The following is a 21,112-nucleotide window of genomic DNA, read 5'->3' on the forward strand; positions in this document are numbered from 1 at the left end:
CTCCCACATGAACATACAAAGAAAAACATAACAATATCTCCAGAGATGAATGACGCTCAATGGAAGTAGTTGTTTAGTTGGTTGTGCTGCTGTATCAAATCCTTAACTTGTGTCTTCCTGTTTCAGCATTATGATGGGCTGCATGGAAACAACCAGAGCTATTAGTTCTGCGCTTCTTGGCTTTCCCTCTTGAGTCAAAGCATAGATACTCCTGGTTAAATATTACTAAAGTAGTGAAAGTTGCCCAGTCTTTTTTACTTGAGTTAAAGTACTGTAGTACATGCTTTTAAAAACAACTAAAGTATTCCAAAGTAAATACTTTTTTAAATACTTTTTTTTTTAAAGAACACATTTCTTTTCTATATCAAGTTCTTTTCTATATCAATGCATTTCTGTATTGCAATTTAGACATTTTCCAATAAGAAATTTGTAGAAAAATCAATAATAATGAAAATAGCAGCATCTGTCTATTTTCACTAAATTTCAACATATTTGGACTTAAGTTGTTCATTCATATTGTACTTTCCCCCTTCCTATAAATGTAGTGCGTCAAAAGCACAATATGTGTCTTTGAAAAGTAGTGGAGTGAAAGCCATCCAAAAATACAAATACTTAAGTAGAGAGCATTATGCATATAGTACTTTGTTACTTTCCACCACTATGTGACTGAGAGATGTGATGTGACTGACCAGGATGTTGAAGTGCTGTCTGCACGTTGCTTTGCTCATCCAGTAGATCAGAACTAAGGCGATCACCAATTCTGCAACCAGCAGGACTTCAATCATTACTATGACTCCACGTGAAACCTAGTAGAAGTCAAATCAAGTCCATTCACATCTCATCCATGAGAAGAGTCGGTGTGTTTCTCAAAAATATATCATTGCTGTCTCTTATCTCCATATCGTTTTGTGTTTTTTTCGTAAATGAATGCCCTACTTGACCATACTACAGTGTCCCACAAAGGCATCAAAAGTAGCAGATCCACAAGCTCCAGTTTGTAGATCTGCTACTTTTGCTGTTTTTGAATTTGAATCCTGAAAAGTAACAGTTTTGGACATATGAGATTTCCACGCGACAAAGACGATATAACATCATCAGAATCCTAAAGAGAGCACATCCTCGCATATTTACTCCAAGCTGTTGAACTGTGGAAGAGAGTGGAGTCTAGAATAGCTGTGAAGCCGTTTTCATATCATCATATGTCATGTTTAGTGATACTGATATATTTAGTCATACTGTACCTTCATAGTATCATATCCTGAGCCATAACGTGGATGATCATAAAGTTGATAATGAAGGTGCAAAGCACATAATACAACAGCCGCGACTGACCAGAGGAAGCTGATGATGTTCAGGGAGAATGATAGCTTTGCCTGTTGATCGGTGCAGAGAGAACAGAATTAACCCATTAAGACAGAGAACGCATGCATCTGTGTCATTTTAGATTTCTTTGGCTATTAAAAAATAGCAGACATACAAGCTCGTAGCGCTGCACAGAGTGCCGTGCTACGAGCTTGTAGATCTGCTATTTTTGAAAAATCTTGAAAATATTTGCAAATCTTTGAATATATATATTTTTAAAACAAACATTTGTAACTCAAGTCTTTGCTTCTGGGGGTCCCTGGAACAAAATATTTTGAGATGGGGGGCCAAATACATATCATTTTGGGTGTCCCTGACATGAAAAAGTTTGAGAACCACTGATGTAGCAACATAGTTTTTTTTTAAACTGTTAAGATATAGAAGACATTTTGTAGAATTTGTTGTTAAGCAACAACTTTGGATATCCATGCAGCTTCTTTTCTAAATCACTTTGCTCTATAAGATAATGATAATCATGTAGTCTACTTATAGCTTGAGTCATATTACAATAATTACTCAAAAACGATGTATCCATCTTCCAAGAGAAAGAAACATTAACTATGATCAATAAGTGCAGTTTTATGATTACAGGTTTTTGTGTTGTTGTTGTTGTTATAACAATCATTTACAGTATCATACAAGAATATATATATATTTGTTTTAATTGGTTGTACCATAATTTCTTTGATATTGGTCAAAACCTGATTTGAGATATATTGTGCACTCACCAAACACATGATTGGAAAGCAGCCAGCAACACAGGACAGGATACCAGAGATCACAAACTAGGATATTTGTAACAGATTAAATTGCTGTTATACAGTACAGCTGTTGTTATAACTGTATCCATGAATATAATCATAATCATTATAGCATCTGCAGCATAGAATAATGTTAAACAGTGCTACAGATATAAAAGGAAAAACATATCGATTGTATTATTAAAAATCACACCCTGTATTAAAAATCACACCCAACCTTTGATACATTTTGTCATCGATATGTGTTTATAATGTGTTTATAGCCACGTGTCACGTGAAGCTTGACCAATCACTTTGTTGACGTGTCTGACCAATCAGAACATTGACGGTGAACACGGACAAAGTCAGGTATAGAGCAGGATCCGCTCTATACCTAAAGGTATAGAGCGGCTAGCGCCGCTAAAAACAAATGTATTCATAATAAAGAGTTCTAACAGTGAGGAATACTTTCTTACTTTTTCTTCTTTTTTCCATGTTCTATACTAGAATATTGGGATATATAGACCTGAGTGTTCTTTACCAGAATATTGGGATATGTGTAGATTGTAGACAGAAGTAATCCATGATCAAAGTTGTTTGTTGTCCATATTAGACCAAGACTGATGATAAAGACACCAATCAATGCCTGAGCTGCCTTAAACAGAGAAAATAAATAATTCTGACATTTTAATAATGACCAGAAAACAACATAAAGCATCATGACATTAACAGTTTTATCAAATCAGAACCATATTTCTTTGTCAGTATGTACAAGGGAATTTGACTTGGTGCCGGTGTCTATGCTGTACATAGAAATAATTCATATAACAAAGGCAAACTATACAAAGGACATTTACTGTACAGCCTCTATGACAGCCAGAAACACTGTACACAATTTTATAAATTCAAAGGTTTGTGAAGTGCCACACTATTTAACATACATTTAAATTGTCAAAGTCAATTTAAGAAGTAGAGTGATTTAAACTATAGACTTGTTAAATGTATAAAGAGAACATTTAACCTACCCCAAGTTCTTTGGGTTTTCCCTTGAGGAAGACCTTGTAGAAATCTCTGAACACACATTGAAAATCATTTGCTATCAGCTGACCATTTTGAGCAAGTCTTCCTAGTGGTACAGTGATGACCATAGAGTTGTCACAGATCATTGTAGGCTTCATTTATCTGTGGACAAGAGCATCTATCAGTAATCATCTGTGTCACTGATCTGGTTTACTTCTGGCAGTTTGAGGTGGGAGACTTTGGTTTCTGTTGATGAGGAAACTATCCAAGCGAAAAGCCCATTGCGCACGCACGCACGCACGCACGCACGCACGCACGCACGCACGCACGCACGCACGCACGCAATGCCGGTTCATACTGTATGTACTGTTATCATTATCTTTTATTGTATGAGTATGTTTAGGTTCATATGTCATTTAGGCTCTGCTTTGGTCTCTGGTCTCAAAATCTGTGTATATATAATACATACAATGCAATACTATGATAATAAATACAATGCAATATCATTATAAAAATGTGCAGTAAATGGTTTTCATCTTGATGAGTTTCTGACTGAAATCTATTCAAACGTTCCATAACGCAACCTACAGAGAAACCAAGATAAAACCTCTGCATGTTTACCAATCATTACCTGCAACAGAAGTTGTGGACTTTGTGGCCAACAAAATAAACATGTGGTGTTGTTCTATTTGTAGGTGTGGAAAGGAAAGAGGAAGTACTGTATAAGCACCTTTTAAAAACAAAAAACACTGTCAAGAGCGCTTTTTCTGCAGAAATAAAAAAAGAGGGGGGTGGGGGGTGGTTGTGGTCGCGCGATTGACTGATACAGATTTCAGTATAACTTTATGGAACTTACAGAATATTGAAAACAGAGTTTTATACTAGTAGGTGTAGAAGTGGGTATAGATTGAACAGCTGTATGACATATTTATCACCTAGAATGTATGGATCATTTTTATAGACCAGCTTCCACAGATGAGCAGTAGGAGGAGGAGCTGCCTACAAGATAACATACTGTTAGTGGGCATCTTATGTAAAGAGCTATAGCTGTACTCATGTTTATAGCTGTAAGCATAAATCAGACAGAAAATTTTTGAAAAATAGTGAAAATGTGTGCAAATCTTTGAATATATATATTTATTTACTCAAATGTTTGCTTCTGGGGGTCCCTAGAACTAAATGTGTTTGAGATGGGGGGTCGGCGGCCAAATACATATAATTTTGGGTTTCCTAGACATGAAAAAGTTTGAGAACCACTGATATAGCAACATAAGTTTTTCAGAAAACTGTTTGGATTTGGAAGACATTTTTAGTATCGGCCTCAGGTCTTAATGGGTTACTAAGTGTATTTCTACCTGCAAAGTGTTGTGACGAGTGTCAATACCATAGGATGAGGAAGTGCTGAGAGGAGACCTCTTTCATGCCAAGAGGGAGTTTCCACTTCTGATGTTGAACATACTCAAGAGCACACAGACAGAGATAGAGCCAAAGGAATGGATTAGATACTGCTCAATACAAACTAGGTAAGAATTATAAAAAAATACATACATACTGCACTTACATCTGTTGAATTAACTGGAATAAAACAAACATATGAAATAAGTCCTCATCTCGTAATACAACCTGTTGTTTCATTGAGTTTATCCTACAGTACAGATAGGAAAGAAAACCTTCATTCTTGTTATTATATTGCATACTGTACATGTATGTGTTTGTGCAATATCTGTCTAAAAATCTCCTTTTTTGAGAAGAGGACTTAAAGTAATAATATACATACATGTAGACTACCGTATGTCTGTACATTAATTAACCTACCCCCATCTCTCTCTCTCTTATGTTTGTCGTAATGGTCACACACACACACACACACACACACGCACACACACACACACGCACGCACACACACGCGCGCGCACACGCACGCGCACGCACACGCACACGCACACACACACACACACACACACACACACACACACACACACACACACACACACACACACACACACACACACACACACACACACACACACACGATGAACTGTTTGGCTGATCAAGTCACTGTGAAAGGAAGGTAAAGATTGTGTGTGAGCCATGTCTCATTTCACAATAAACACATTAGGATAATTTAAAGAGTGCCGTTGAAAGGATTTATATAGAATAGAATAGAGCTTTAGAAAATGGTCTGTGGTCTTTTCTCAGGTGTAGTCAAACCACATCTACTGTAGGCTAATTGTAAAATACACAAACATTTTCATGAATGTAACTACACTAATAGAAAACTGACTTTTGCTGCGGAGGCCAAATGAACAAACAATACCACACAGTAAAATTATTATCTAACTCTGAAAGTGTACAAATGTAACCAAAAGGACGTACAACAATTACAAATGGATGAATTAGCACATAATGTGCAATATTAACACAAGTTAATGGCACATTTAGGTTTCTAATGACAAACAGAATGGTGATTCTCCTACAGGCCAGAGAAGCAGCATCATGGCATGGTCAAATGGGGGTTTGAAAATACAATTAAAATAAAAAGACACTCACACTTTAGGGATTGCTAGAGTCAATGTAACCTCACGTCACCAGGCTTTTCCACAAATCCACACCGGAAGAAGAGTCAATTTATGGTGGCCTTATACTTCATAAACAGGCGAGTAGCCAATACAATAGTTAAATTAAATTAATTTCCTCACATAGCTCTCACTAACTAAAATATTGGAGAAACAATTACAGTAATTGCCATGAATGCCTTGGTGTGCAGTGTATTTTGCAGCCCCCCAACACAGCTGAAGTGCTCTTGAGCAAGGCACTGAACTCCCAATTGCAGTGGAACTGCTCAGTGGCCAACAGTATAAGACTGTGGTTGTACTGGGCAGCTCCCAGCTTTTAATGTGTGCGTATGAATGTGAAGGGCGTTGCTGAAAAAGAGCACTTTTGTGCTCAGCATTCCTTCCCTGGAAATAAAGATTTAAAAAAGGAATTAAATTGAACAAATTGGAGTTTGCCCATTTTCACATTTACCCTCTTTTTAAATACAAAGTAGCATAGAAAGGCATTCACAAATGCAGGTCACAACAACCTTTGGCTGGGTCGTGTTCCAGTACACCATGCTACATCGCCCCTATAGGGTTGTTTTAGGGTTCAGTGACTTGCTGAACAAAGGTTACTTACTTTGATGGAGGTGGTGGACAATTGGTGTAATACCAGGCCAGCCACTACCCCGCTTACAGCTGGAACACACCCTACTGTTGGCGATGGCATTTTGACCCCTGTATCGAACCCACACAGACTCAGATGAAACGGGCAAACTAAATACTACATATTAAAATGTAGCCTATCGGCCAAGTGTGTTCATGTAAGAGCACTATGCTCTCATGGTAACACTTGCTCTGATTAAGACTCCTGCTGATATGCGTTAAGCCTGATTTATGCATCTGAGCTAATAGTCTTCATCACTCTATTTTTATATACTACACCGGTGCCCGCACCGGCCTACTTGGGAACGATGGAAGTTGTGAATGCATGCCCCACACGGTTTTATAATACCCTACCCGATGCCCATTGTCAGAGTACCTGTTGTATTTTTGCCATTACCTGCAGTATAGGGGATTAATTTGAGGTTGTTTCTATCAGTCTGCAGATGGCGTCTGGTGTACTGAGTTTTGGACTAGGTGTTGTCTTGACTGTAACCCAGAACATCAGCAAATCTCTTTTCGCCTTGTTCAGAGTCGCACAGCTGACCGGAACCCTCGTAAGTTGTTCAAACAAGTGACACATTAATATTGATATGATCTGATAAGTAGGCTACTTTTAACTGACACCGCATTCCTTTCTCAGAGCGAATCAAAATCTGTAAATTTAACGCAATAATTACACTGAGAATTAATATGTATGGCTTATTGTTCAAAGTAGCCTAATTATCAGGGTCATATAGAAAAGGTAGACTACTATAAAGTCTTTGAGATATTTATCTGTCATTTGTCATTGAGCAGAACCAAACCTAATATGTTCTCATCCTCCCTCCCAGTTCTTTATAGCCGGCCTGTTATCCAACCTGCTGTTCAAATACCCACGTTTACTGCCTGTAAGCACAACGTAAAATTATGATTTGACATTACATGAGATGAGAAACATTGTATGATATGATATGATATGATATATGATATGATATATGATATATGATATGATTGATTAATCTATGATATTAAGATTATATTAGATTACATTAGATTAGATGAATACATGAACGTTCGCCGGGACAAATCCGGCGACCTCGGAACGGTCAGACCCAAGTATTTCACCTGCCCACCAAAACCTACTCACCCCTGTCAAATCCAGCGACCTCGGAACGGTCAGACCCATATATCCGTAGACTCACAAATTGCCTGTTATATATAAAAACAATGTATTAATGATATGGTAAGCCTGCGGTTTCTCTATTTGCCCCCTCTAAAGTCCATCAGCTTGTTAGTTTGGGTAATCCATCAGTCAGTAGTACTGTATGCCAGTCAGTATTAAACTTGTGATCTATCTGTCAATGCTGTATCTCAGTATTAAACCTGTAATCTTTCAGTCAGTATCTTAGTATTAAACCTGTATGAAGTATTACGTATTATGTGCATTACCACCTTCAGGCTAATCTTAATTTAAATCTTTCATTCCTATAAACCAGGTATGTTTCCCACTTAATCTGGGCTGTATTATTGTAGGGGTTGTCGGAGTAATCCTGATAATTGTCGACCTGACTCAGTGGGACTCTGAAAACTATCTTTTTAAGGTAAATATGGGTAGAGGAGAGCATGTGCCAACATAAACACTATTAGTTCCAATTATGTGCATATTTAGTCTACTTAATATAATCAAACTGGGCATTGGTGATATAAGAAACAATATGATTGCTCTAATATGGGAAATGGGTCTGTTTCAGAAAGAATAGGTCATAGGACATAAGTCCAGTTATAGAAACAACAGAAAGACAATGTAAGAAAGCACCCATTTCAGCAAATCTAAAATGAAATAAACTACGATCAAATGTACAGAAAAGCATTAGTTACTTTTGTGTGTGAATTCTCTAAATGGGTGTCTGTATGTTTCTACCAGATTGAGATGCTGGCGCTCGCTGTGCTAGCGCTCAAGATTCTCCTCTCTATCATCATCTGTGTGTTCACCTGGATAGAGACATGGAGCAGGCCATCATAAGCTGTCAAACTTTAAAATGTCATAATTTACTGTTTACTGTTTTTCAATTCCTGTTACATATTGAACCATTCTTGAAACTGACTTCTACCTAGAAGAGAAAACCAGATAGGGACAACCAGCCAATGTGTGTGACTAACCCAAGAGGCCAGCTTCTGAGTTGTAAATTGAGTCTGAAATGACAGTTCATATGAATGGCCTGTAGTTTCGCAGTTTTACCCCTGCTGGTGTCAGAAATATTTTTTCTCCATTCAAGTGGGTGGATTTTTGCCTTTAGACTTGATTTTATAAATAAACATTGTCATAAATACTATATGCTTCCAGTCGCTAGTTTAAAGTCTTCTATCAATAACCATGATATGCGTTTTGGTAAATTATTGGTAAATTATCAAAATCCAGTGCTTGACATAAAGCATTTATGATTCATTTAGAAATGTTCAAACCACCAATAATGATGAGAAAAGAGAACTATGTATAAAGAATGTGGTGTTTCTCCTCATCTCAACTGTCGACATCTGTCTGAGTAGGGTTGTGGTTTGCCTCTGGTGCATTTGTGTTTGAAACGAAGCTGAGAAAGGTAGGTTGTGGTAAAAACGTCTGTTTCTTTAATGCGCAGGAGAAACCAATCTTCCTTCTAATTTCCTACTCAGACGGCTTGCTTATATGTGACTGGTATTTCTCTCTGCGTGAGAAAGTGCTCTTGGTTGCGGTGGGTTTGGCGTAATATTTCATGTGCTGTTACTTCTCACCAGCTTTCTGATCTAGAAGTGGCTTAGAGAACTTATGCAGTACATTCTAATGACAAATTAAATGATAATACTATGCATACATACACTGTGTGTGATGCACCTGTACATACAGTATTCATACAGTATGTACACCATCAGTCAGGGTGTGTGCTGCAATATTCTTGCCATGCATTAGCCGTACCATTAAAGGCTTTCCCCCCCGACAGGGTCGAGGCAGACGGCCGCCCACCCTAGAGCCCGGGTCTGCCTGACGTTTCTTCCAGTTAAATGTTGTGCTTGACATTCTGTAGAGCAGAATGATTATGATTCATGTTCAGAACATCTGGTGACCAATATTGATGAGAAAAGAGAACCAGGTAGGAACAATCAGATCAAATCTATCTCAGCAAAAGAAGCCAATAAAAATGGTTTACAACATTTTTAATACTCTATACACGTTTACAAGGCAACAGTACAAGACAGAAAGATGTCCAATGTCGCTGGTGCTTTATGTTTGTCTACAGTGGATAATAGACTGATTTGTGGTATCCAAAGGTTTTATTTTTTCCCCCTGTAAAATACATAAAAATCTCATCTACAATATAAACATGGCTGAATGTCTAGTCAATAGAAACAAATGTACAGTCCATGACGTACCATTGTGACAGTGTTCAGAACTAAGCAATCAAAGTCGTAGACCATGAAACGACGTGAGGATGTTTTAAGGGCTGTGGAGTCTCATTTGTATAAAGTCTGAAGACTGTGAAGAGTCTTATCTGTGAAGAGTCTCATCTGTGAAGAATATCATCTGTGAAGAGTCTCATCTGTGAAGAATATCATCTGTGAAGAGTCTCATCTGTGAAGAGTCTCATCTGTGAAGAATATCATCTGTGAAGAGCCTAAGCTGTGGAATCTCAGCTGTGAGAGTCTCAGTGTCCCAAAGAATGCTACTTTATTTCAGCTTCTAGACTCTTCTTACTTCTTCTGCATTCTCTCATCCTCACTTCTTCTTATGGGTGAAAAAAAGGTTCATGTTGAGGACCTCAGAGCTAGAGAGAAGGAAAGACATATTATTATTAATCTTTTTTTAATTAGCAGACTTGACCACTGTTTTTGTGACTATCTATTATATTATTATAAAATTATATAAAATTATTATTATTATTTTATATATTATTATATATTATTCATACCATTAGATCCAGATTATATGATATGTATTTGATTATTCGTAAACGGAAAAAGCTGGAGAGACCCCTGCTACTGAAGAAACAGTCTATAGCAATGATTGCTATGGAGTGGCTCTCAGAACGGCATTTCACAATCAGACAATTAACATTATACTGTACCATGCAGGTGTTCCATTCATGCACAACCATTTTGAAAGTAGGGTATTCTGTTGTTATGCCGTGACGTACAGTATGCGCCCCATCAGAACAACTTCCGGGTCCAAGTGTGTGTGTTTTGCCAATATGCCGCCGTGCTGTGTCCCTCGCTGTTTTAACAGATCTGAGACTAAAATAACGACTAAAGTGTCGTTAAATAATTTAACGACACTATATAATTTAGTCACTAAAGTATAATAATTTAGTCTTATTTAGTCACTTAAGTTGAAATGTAGTGACTAAACTGACTAAATTGTACCCCCTGGGAGAACACTTACATTAATAACTATTCGAGTTGAAAGCATTAAGACCCTTTTTAACCCTCAATGGTTCCTTTCTGAAAAAGGGGGTTATTGTAAAAAGATTTACGGGTTCCAACATGTTCGTTTACAATGAGGAGTGGACGGCGCCTGGTGCCTCTTGGACCCGGAAGTGACGTCAGACTTAAAAACCGAATAGGTTCTATGCACAGCAGCCATATTGGAAAGAAATTGGGCCTCTTCCTTACTTCCTTCACAGGTCTTACCAATGATACTGATTATAAGGCTCTGTTCCATTCTGGTCAAACAGAGTCAGGGTGCTGATATTGTGCATGTTGGCTCACTGGAAACACTTTACTACACCAGTGGGTTTCAAAGTGTGGTTCAGGGACCCTCATGGTTCCTTGAGGGTGTTCTACATGGCCCCTTACAGGTGTGTAACTCTGAGTGTACAAATGGGTCCTTGAAATGAAAACGTTTGAGAACCACTGTGCTACACTAAATGGAACAGAGCCTTCAAAAGAATCATTAGTAACACCTGTGATTGAAGTAAGGAAGGGGGCCAAAGTTTTTTCCAATATGGCTGCTGTGCGCAGAGGCCATTGAGACACACAACAGGAACATAAAACAGGAAGGTAACACCCAGCAGGAAACACGATGAAAACAAACCCAGAAGCTTCACAAAACAAAACCAGCCATCATAAAGCCTGCTTTATTCTTAGTTGTACGCCGGTGTCACATCAGGAAGTATAAATCATTACAATTTTATACTCTGTGACACTGTGTTGACAATTTTCAATTGTCAACACATCGTTCTTTTAATATAAATTTGTCTTTAGGGCATTTTAAAACAGGGTTTCTCAAAGTGGGTGCCGTGGCAGAATATATACATTTTATCAATATCACTTCAGTTTAACCACTTAGACCCTCTATACTTACTAAAACAGACCTGAGTTGGTACTTGGTGCGTTCTTTTTCAATATACAACAAATGTTTTGGCCAAAAATAGCCGATCTACAAGCATTTTGTTTTGGTCTCATTCCTAAGCCAATAATTTGATGACCGGCGGAGTCTCCGGTAGGAGACTTAAAGAGTCTCCTACTGAGTCTCTGGTCATCAAATAATTGGCTCAGGAATGAGACAAAAACAAAAAAAATCTCCATCAATTCAAGGCTTCATTTATAGGGTGTGTAAATGATGGAAAATAAGTAATTTTTCGGGGTGAACCACTGCTTTAAAACACTCAACAGGTTAACAGGCAACACACAGCCAGCGATCCCAAAATATGCATTTTCAGCACAGATTAGTCAGGCCACACAAACAGCAGATAGCTCCACACAGTCGTTAGCAAAGCTGGTGACCAAACAGATCAACACAAGATTAACTCTGGCCAGACCAATTACTTACTGAGCTGACAGCTCTCATTCAGACCACTGTGGAGAGTCCTAGTGCTATATGAGAGGTCTCGCTCTACAGAAAACAACAACAAAACGGTGCTGCGTGAGAAAGCGAGGCTGTATATACAGTAGAACAGTGGTTCTCAACCTGTGGTCCCCACATGATTTTGGGGGGGGGTCCCCACATGATTTTGGGGTGGTCCCCAGATGACAGTGAAGTGACAATTTAAGTACTTTTAAGACCTTTTTAATACTTAAAAAAAAGAAAGAAAAAAGACCATTACTGCATCAAAAGTAATCAACAAACTATACAAAAAACTGGTCAAGCATTGGCCAAATTGTCAAATAATATAAGAAAGAGGCAAAACTTCTGAAAATAACCGATCTTGCAACGCCATCTGCTATTCTCACAATATTTATCTGTGGAACCGAGTCAAACTAAATTTAATGCCTCAACTCCTACAATTCAAATTGCTCGTCACGGTGAGGGGTCCCCAGTTCAAATATGATTATTTTGTGGGGGCCACTGCCTAAAAAGGTAACATGAAGCTATGTGGCAGCTACTGAAAAAATGCTGTTGGTCTATATGATACCAAGCTATATATGCATGTGTACATACACTGATGTTTTTTTTGCTCTGTTTTTCACTCTCTCTCTCTTTCTTTTTATTATTGATTCCTATTATTATTATTACCTACAGTATGTGGTTGCATTGTCTGAAGGGAGCTGAACAAAAATAATGCACCTGTACACAAAATGTAACAATAAAGCACAACTTTGAACCTTGAGTTAATCACCACTGTGAACAGGATGGTTAGTGAATGGCGGTGGGGCTGTTTAGGTCAATGTGCATGAATGAATAGAAACAGTACACAGCAAATATCCACTCTTCCAAAGTTGTTCCTATAATAGTAGAGAGAGAGTTGAACACCATATCGGGTTTTAAAACGTTCAAATCAATGCATGTCAAATATCAACAGCAAGCTGGAACATGTCTAAATCCTTTAGATGTATTCACATAAATCAACCCAAATTATTCTGAACATAATAACTGAAAATACACAATCTGTTAATAAAGTTGACTGCCTGCAACTGTTTTTGGACATGACTGATGACATGACTGATGACATGACTGAACTCATTATGTTAAGGTTAATTCCTGAGAACGCTCAATGATAGTAGTCACAGCGCCCTCTACTGATAAAAACTTGAATCATCTGCACTTTCAGTCAAATAATATTCTATTGATGGTTACAGGTTGTAAATAATAAAACACTGTCCTGAATTTTCCAAACTTAAAAAAAATCCTGTTTCCCTGTTGCCCTTTTTCACCCAAGACCCAAAAGAGATGTCTCCCTGGGATGTACAAAAATACATTATGAATTAATCACGTAAGTCCAATTTAATAGTGAAAATAGCCGATGTACTGTGTGAGTTTGTAGATGTGCTATTTTTGTTATTCTTGAAGAAAAAAATATGAAGAATGTTTTTTATTTGGATTACATTTTAAAATTGAAATAATAATAATTTAGTTTTGTAGGAAACTTTAAAAAAAGGGACATTTACCCGCGCCCCATAAAAATGGGTCCGCAAACCTAAACATGGATCCCGACCCAATGTTTGGGAATCTATAATAGTTGGACAATAAAATACTCACTGCTGTGATGAACTTTGTGCCTTGGGGTTGGAGGTCCTGGTTCTCCGGGAACAGGGGAGGAGGGGCCGTGGAGGAGGAGGGGGTGGAGGTGGAGGGTGGGGAGGGGTCACACAGGAAAGACGGGGACGGGTCGTTGTTGTTGTTATTGTTGTAGGCGTCCAGAACGAGAGCGGGATGCCCGGGAGTCGACATGGCACTCATCCCCGTCACACTGTCACTGGACGTCTCTGAGCTCTCTGTAACTGTCACACATACACATTACACACTGTCTGTCACTGGACTGTGTCTCTGAGCTCTCTGTAACTGTCACACACACACATACACACACACTGTCTGTCACTGGACTGTGTCTCTGAGCTCTCTGTAACCGTCATACATACACACTGTATGTCACTGGACTGTGTCTCTGAGCTCTCTTTAACTGTCACACATACACAAACAACAGCAAACTGTGGGTTAGAATGTGAATGTCTGAGGCTATCATTCGTGAATATGGCATGAATCCTCCCTAATCTGTGGGCAAACATTTTGCAAAAATAGGAGATCTACAAGCCCGCAACGTGTCGCAATTCGCAGCGTTGTGAGCATGTATATTGGCAAATTTCTGGGAAAAAAGGAAGGGGCCTAGTATAGACTCCAGTCAATTAAGTAGGGTTTAAAGGGATATTTCACTTTCCAACATGTCTGGGGTCTTTTTAATGTCTAGTAAGTAGACGTTAAAATGACCCCAAACATGTTCCCTGTAAGTGGTTAAAGTTTATATGACGTGTCGCTTGCCGACCAGAACAGATCTACAAGCTAACAATGCGTGGCGATGCAACTTCACAGTCAATGGACCCTTGCAGGTCTGTAACTGGAGACACATGGAACCAAATGGACCCTCGTGGTTCCATTTGTACAATCGCAGAGTAAAATTATCACTGAATTTCTTCTTCTGTCTCAGATGGGGGTCTGTGACCTAATACGCATCAACCACGGGGTCCTCCAAATGAAAAAGGTTTGAGAGTCACTGCGTGAGGTCAGTCACTCACTCATGGAAGGCTGGCTCCCAGGGTCCTGCTCCAGCTCGTCCTCCTCGATGCAGTCGTAGGGCCAGTGGCCGAAGGAGGGCACGCTGCCCGCCGGGTAGGGGTGAGGGTGAGGGTGAGGGTGGGAGGGCGAGGAGTAGAGGTGGAGGTTGAGCGAGCCCAGCAGGGAGGAAGACGACTGGCTGCTGGAGGACGAGGTGCTGCTGTTGGAGATGGTGGAGTGCGGCCTCTTGAACGAGGCGGAGTGGTCGAACGAGGACACGGCGATGGACGCTCGGGTTCGACACTCTGTGTCAAAGCATAAAAAAGAAAAATAGAGACATTAGAGTGTCATTAGTATATCATAAACACCTCACAGTGGAGAGCAGTGAAAGAAAAAGAAAAAGAAAGCTATTCCACAATCTCAGAATGCTATATAGAGTCTGGAACTACACCTCCCTCCCGAAAGCAGAGACAGGAAGCTGTCCGCTGTCATTTCCGTTCACAAAAATATTTTTTACAGTACATTATATGTTTTTATTTCCCTTTCTGCTAAGCAGCACGCTATATAATTATGCTTAGAAGATTTTGATTTATATTAGGACAAATTTGCGCGACTGTAAAGACGAAACGGAAGGGGGAAGGAGGAGGCGTCCGCTTCATTGCTTGATCATTTTGAGAGCTTCCGTGCTCCAGACTGTATGACAGTGATGAAAACTGTGGGAGGAAACACTCTGGCTCGCGAGACTAGGGGCAATGAGAGTCACTTAAGCTGTTTAGAGAAGAGGTTTTCAGCCGCTCCATGAAGTCATGACTCAGTATGTTATGTAAATGACACAGCATTCCTCCATTAAAATTGTCCTTTTTGCCCACAACCCTGACAGAACATCTCATAACCTGTTTGGCTTTCCGACCGCTGGTTGAAGTGGTTGGATTTTGTTTCTAAAATTCCTGTGGTAGTTACCGGAAGTCATTATGAATCCCTTTTAGTTAGATTTCCTGGTTCCCAATGAAAGAGAGGTAATGTGATTTGCGAATCTCTTCACTGTGCTTAGAGGGTCAGTTAAAATAAATGAGATGAGAAAGGAACTGATTAGATCTGGATGACATGACATGACATTTGGTCTGTGTGGTTTTAATATAGTCTTTGCTACATTGTATCACCATACTCTTCTACCTGTGTGTGGTGAGGCAAAATTCTTCAACCTTTATGACCTCCGAAGACACAAACGCCATCCTCGCGAGGATGGCTATTTTGCTTAGTATCACAAGGGTCTGTTTAAAGTTTATGGCAAGCATTAGAATGTGTTAGATCAGTCGGTGTCAAGATTACGGTTAGGATGATGGATAAACAGAACCAGATCTCACAGACTAGTAATGGATAAATGATGGATAATCATGATTTTGCTTTAAGGAAAATGTTAAATATTAGAAAGACAATCAGAAAGAGAGAGATCCCACAGACAGAGATCGTTGGGGGGCATTACTGTAACAGACAGCTTTCCCCAGTAGTTCTCAAAGTGTGGTCCGGGGACCCCCAGGGGAAAATGTGTGGGAACCACTGGCTTACCCGAGCCCTTCATGATGTAGTCGATGGCTCTGTCACTGATGGCTGCATCGCTGGGCTTGATGTCCATGAAGGGTTTACTACCGATCCCCATGGAAACCATCTCCTGCATGCGCACCTCTGCAGTATAGAAACACATGTATCCTTTAATGCACTGTTTCCCAAACACTGGGAACCCTTTTTTTCCGTTTCCTACATTAACTTTCAAAAAGATTTTAAAAAGTTTAAACAGAAAAAATCACAACCTTTTCAGCAATTAAAAACTATTCAAACATTTTTCAAAAGTATTTCATACATAACATTTAAAAAATCGAATAATGTCCATAAATAAATTAAAAAACAAAACTTTTCAGAATAAAATCTAAAAGTGAGCTTGTAGATCTGCTATTTTCACAAGTTTGGGTCCCGGCAAACGTCTAATTTCTCTTTTGGGTCTTGAGCTAAAAAGTTTGGGAACCACTGCACAGAGGCCAGTAAAATACACAACATCCAACTGTTATTTTTTATATGAAATAAGTTTAGCATTGAATCAATCAGAAAACAGGGATGATTTCCTGTGTTTGAAGAGTTTGATGTTTCATTGCTCACATTGTTTCAATTCTTACTTTCCTTTTATTCTTCATTCCTTGTAAATTGGAAGCAACTGTCAAAAAAAAAAGAACAGTGAAACTAACATTATGATGTGCAGTAGGAACTGAAGACATTTCTCACCCCTGTTTCTGAGCGCCTGCCTCCAGAGGATCTTTCCAATAATGGCGGTCCACACAGCTTTCACCTCCGCAGAACTGGCCTGGAGGATGAACGTGTCCTGAGACTTCCTCCGACGGAACCAGATCTCAAAACGCAGGCCGCTGTCGCCCACGTTCTCTGTCATACCTATCTCTGCCGTCTGAGGAGAGGAGAGGAGAGGAGAGGAGAGGAGAGGAGAGGAGAGGAGAGGAGAGGAGAGGAGAGGAGAGGAGAGGAGAGGAGAGGAGAGAAAATGTACTTCAAATACACAAATGGTAGCGTTTGAGAAAAAGGATCATTCAGTGTTCAGAAAAGAGGACATAAAATAGGAACCTCTTTTGTTTATACCAACATTCTCACCTTGAAAGACTGTTTGTAGATGTAAAAGTCATATCCTCCCTCGATCTTTTTGGTCTTGCTGAAGAGGATGAGGTCTTCAAACAAGAAGACGTGGCGAAGGTATTTCCTGCGGCCACACCAGACAATGAACTCATCCTGACAGCGGAGTTGACCCTGCTCTTTCAGGTTCACCTGGGGAGGAAACGAGGGGCGCATACATGCGTCAGAGAGAACAATGGCCCTGACCCTCACTGTACAACACATACAGCACTAGAGTCAATGATGATTGCCTTCTTGTCATTGCACAGAGACATGCCATAACAATCCTACATGACATTCAGCCTTTTGGGAGGATGATAAATGTTCCCTAAGGTGGACGCAATCAGTTTTAAACTGGCACCATTACTTTGTGTTGTCAATCAAGTAAGGAACAGATACATTATAGAATAGAATATTCCTCTAGTTAACCCTGGGTTAAACTGCACATAGTACTTGACAATGAATGGGAATGACACTATATCGACGTTGTGTCACCAACATCCCCATCTAGACATTTGGATATGAAACGTATCAGAACGTATCAGAATGTTTCTGATAGCACAGACGTGAGGGACAGTAAACCTCTGCCCCATTCTCTCTTCCACTGTCACTGTCTGTCTGTCTGTCTTTGATTTCTGCAGGCAGCACTATGAAAGTGAAATGGGGCGTAAAGATGCATAGAATCGCCCGTCATATAAGGGGAATTTGATTGTGTGTGCGCGTGTGTGTGTGTGTGTGTGTGCGTGTGTCTTACTGTACGTACATCACAGCCCTGGATGGCGTCCATGGCCAGCAGGTCGTTTCCATGGCGAAGCTGAAACTTGACCATCTCCTCTGCGGTGCGGAGGTCACCAAGCTCCTGCTCCTGTGATTGGCTGCACTCCTTGATGAGGTCCTTCAACAGCAGCGCGAACTTACTCATCCTCTGGATGGGCTTCAGCAGGTAGGACGCCACGTCCATCTTGTCTCCCAGCTCCATTTGCTTGTTCTGGCGGACGGGAGAGGGAGAGAGAGAGAGAAAAGGGATTTCTATTAGTAGCTGAGCTGCGAATATATTTCATAGCAATTATTCTATCAATTAGGTTCTTTTGTGTGTTTTTTGTAAATTAATGCCCTACTTGATCATACTTGATGTCACACAAAAGTATCAAAAGTAGTCGATCTGCTACTTTTGCTATTTTTGAATTTGAATCCTGAAAAGTACCAGCTTTGGACATGATGTTTCCACCCGACAGAGACTAATTACTTTTTTCATTAATCAAGTAATCTTGATTGATCTGCTATTTTCAAATATTTGAGTACTTTTTCCACCACTGATTGCATCTGATGCTCCAGCTAGGACAGATGATCCTGGAAGCTGTCACACAGTAGGGCTTGAAATGCAACCAGAGCCATTTCACAGCTAGACGCACCTTAAAGAACTCGTTCCCATGGCTGCTGAGCAGGGCATCTGACTGCGGCTTATTCTTGCTGTACAGAGCATACATTCCAAACTGATCCTCCTGCACACAAGAATAACAAGTTACAACACAGACTACAGTAAAAGGTACACACACACATTTGGGCATGCTCTGTCACACACTGTGAACCATTCAGCTGGTGGGTCGATGAGAGAGGTGGCATGGCAGAGTCATAGTAATCTCCATTCTCCTCGAGCTAGTTTCCCAGCCTGACTTTGAGGTCCAGTGAGGTAATATGCGGTGGAATTTAGGAACAGTCAAATGACAACAGTGTGGTTTGAGGGGGGGGGGGGGTGTTTTGAGAAAAGTGGTGACAGTTGAACACATGTAAATATCTCTCTAACTGAAGCTGGGAGTCAAAGGGTTTCAAGTTCTCTGCTTGGGCTGTCAAGTCTGCAGCCTCAGGGAACGGCCTGGGACTGTCTGGGTGTTTATGTGGGAACTCATTGACCCTGATATGTCATTCTCTCTACAGTATATGGTTTTAAATCCCATAGGTGAGGAGATTCTACCCAGGATAATACACAGGACCACAATGGAAACAAGCCCTCGGGTCTTTTTGTGTTATCCTTTTAGGATTATTGTATAATGTACCCTTTGAAAACTTTTAATAAAGTATTCAATCAATCAATTAGGTATATTCAGTAGAAGTAATAGATTTGGTCCAATTTAGACACAAATATTAATAAAACACAGCTTTGTCATCTTGCTGTCGTCATCTATCCTATGTCCGTCTGTCTGTGAGCTGCTAATTTCCGGCACTGTTGGACAGATCGGTGTGAAACTTTGTATGAACACTCCCTGGAGGCCATGGAAGAACCTCTGCCCCAGATTTTTCACACTGGCCTGTTATAGCGCCACCAGGAGGCAAATGTTTGCACACAAAACAATTTGATATTACTCCTACAGATTTTGTCCAAACATCACGCCAATTGGTACACATCTCTATAGTCATGTGATCAAAACGTATCTGTTCGTAATACAGATACGGAGTGGTCCGTTTGGAACAAAATGCCTCAAATCATGAACGCAGTGTCCGATTGCCGCGAAACATTGCTGGCCCACAATAACCTTCCTTCCCTGGCAGAGACCTGTTCTCCGAGTAGCTAATTATTCTAGTTCATTCATGTATTCGCCCATAGGAGCCCATAGGAGATAATTTCCTCTCACAAGAACGCATAACAGTGCCATCAACTGATTGTCAGCTGTAGTCTGTGGAGTGTGTATGCAGGTACAACTTTTAACGTCTTTTGACACAGTTTAACACCAATATCTCTGGCCCACCACAGAGAGAGACACAGGCGTGAGACACAGAGAGAGACACAGGCGTGAGACACAAAGAGAGACACAGGCATGAGACACAGAGAGAGACACAGGCATGAGACACAGAGAGAGACACAGGCGTGCACTGCATTTCACAACTCACGTGTCTCAGGAAGCAGCTGCTGACGGACAGCGGGGCGTGAGCGCACGACTCCAGCTCCTTCAGGAAGTACTGGCTGTGGAAGTCACACAGCTTCTCCACGTTCCCAAAAATGATGCCGCGCTTCCCCCGCAGGTCCTGCGGCAGGTCCAGCCGCTGCATCTCGGGGAAGTAGTGCTCGATGATGTAGCTGAGCGACCGCACGTAATCTCTCTCAGTGGCGATCATCTCGTCCATGATGTGCTGGACTTTGCTGTTGTGCAGAAAACAGATATTGTACATAAATGTGAAACGTTTTTAGAAGATATGTGGTATTTACATTTACAACTTCGTGTGAATGCTCGTCTTTGGTCAAGGTAAAGTACAATGAAATTCTTACTTGATTACAAGCAATATGTTCCATAGTATAAAATGAGTTCTGTTTTTGACTGGCGGGTAAACATATCAGGATATTAATGAGGTTGCGGTTCAGATAAGTTGTGTTAGCAATTACCATCATTTTGTACTTTTTCAAAAACATGTAACCATAGATGTATGGTCTTAATTGACAAAGATAAATCAAATAATCAGGGGAAATTGTACGGAATCACCAAGAAAATAATCCATCAAGAATAAAAAGGGATCGTGGAACATTTAAAGCCCGGATCCAAGAAATCCTTTAATTAATACATTATTATGCAATGTTGTGATGAAGATGTATTATACAGTGTTGCTTAATTGTGGCTTACATTACCCAGTTTTGTAATGTAAGCTAATGGCCATGTTGAACTCCTCTTTGCACAAGGCATTGTTTCTAC

At 40.0% G+C, this 21,112-nt stretch overlaps 3 protein-coding genes across 4 annotated transcripts in view; 1 reads left to right on the plus strand and 2 right to left on the minus strand.

The window, feature by feature from the left end:
* Positions 1–3,272, minus strand: LOC311042834 (membrane-spanning 4-domains subfamily A member 4A). Its single transcript, XM_084053856.1, has 6 exons — positions 3,128–3,272; positions 2,644–2,757; positions 2,091–2,147; positions 1,242–1,373; positions 690–806; positions 1–138 (listed from the first exon to the last, which is right to left on the minus strand). The coding sequence occupies exons 1-6, from the start codon at positions 3,266–3,268 to the stop codon at positions 103–105; spliced, it is 597 nt and encodes a 198-aa protein (XP_083909982.1). The 5' UTR covers positions 3,269–3,272; the 3' UTR covers positions 1–102.
* A 1,324-nt stretch (positions 3,273–4,596) lies between these two features.
* Positions 4,597–8,468, plus strand: LOC311042336 (uncharacterized protein). Its single transcript, XM_084053017.1, has 5 exons — positions 4,597–4,645; positions 6,762–6,879; positions 7,156–7,212; positions 7,801–7,905; positions 8,229–8,468. Exons 2-5 carry the CDS (start codon positions 6,769–6,771, stop codon positions 8,325–8,327), a joined length of 372 nt encoding a protein of 123 aa, XP_083909143.1. The 5' UTR covers positions 4,597–4,645; positions 6,762–6,768; the 3' UTR covers positions 8,328–8,468.
* Positions 8,469–9,484: 1,016 nt separating this feature from the next.
* The window catches only part of plekhg4b (pleckstrin homology domain containing, family G (with RhoGef domain) member 4B), a 43,338-nt gene continuing 31,710 nt past the window's right edge, over positions 9,485–21,112 (minus strand). Inside the window, exons 15-24 of one of the 2 annotated variants that reach the window (XM_084051936.1) lie at positions 20,319–20,568; positions 18,845–18,934; positions 18,196–18,420; positions 17,415–17,585; positions 17,037–17,214; positions 16,329–16,445; positions 14,783–15,067; positions 13,752–13,993; positions 12,105–12,167; positions 9,485–10,101 (exon numbers count right to left, since the gene is read on the minus strand). In XM_084051936.1, the coding sequence (XP_083908062.1) occupies positions 12,123–12,167; positions 13,752–13,993; positions 14,783–15,067; positions 16,329–16,445; positions 17,037–17,214; positions 17,415–17,585; positions 18,196–18,420; positions 18,845–18,934; positions 20,319–20,568 (1,603 nt within the window). In that variant the 3' untranslated portion in view covers positions 9,485–10,101; positions 12,105–12,122. The remainder of the gene's footprint in view (positions 10,102–12,104; positions 12,168–13,751; positions 13,994–14,782; positions 15,068–16,328; positions 16,446–17,036; positions 17,215–17,414; positions 17,586–18,195; positions 18,421–18,844; positions 18,935–20,318; positions 20,569–21,112) is intronic. The other variant, XM_084051937.1, reaches the window with a different exon arrangement.

The sequence above is a fragment of the Gymnoscopelus microlampas genome, assembly GCF_963454915.1.
Source record: "Gymnoscopelus microlampas genome assembly, chromosome: 3".
NCBI classification, from domain to species: domain Eukaryota; kingdom Metazoa; phylum Chordata; class Actinopteri; order Myctophiformes; family Myctophidae; genus Gymnoscopelus; species Gymnoscopelus microlampas.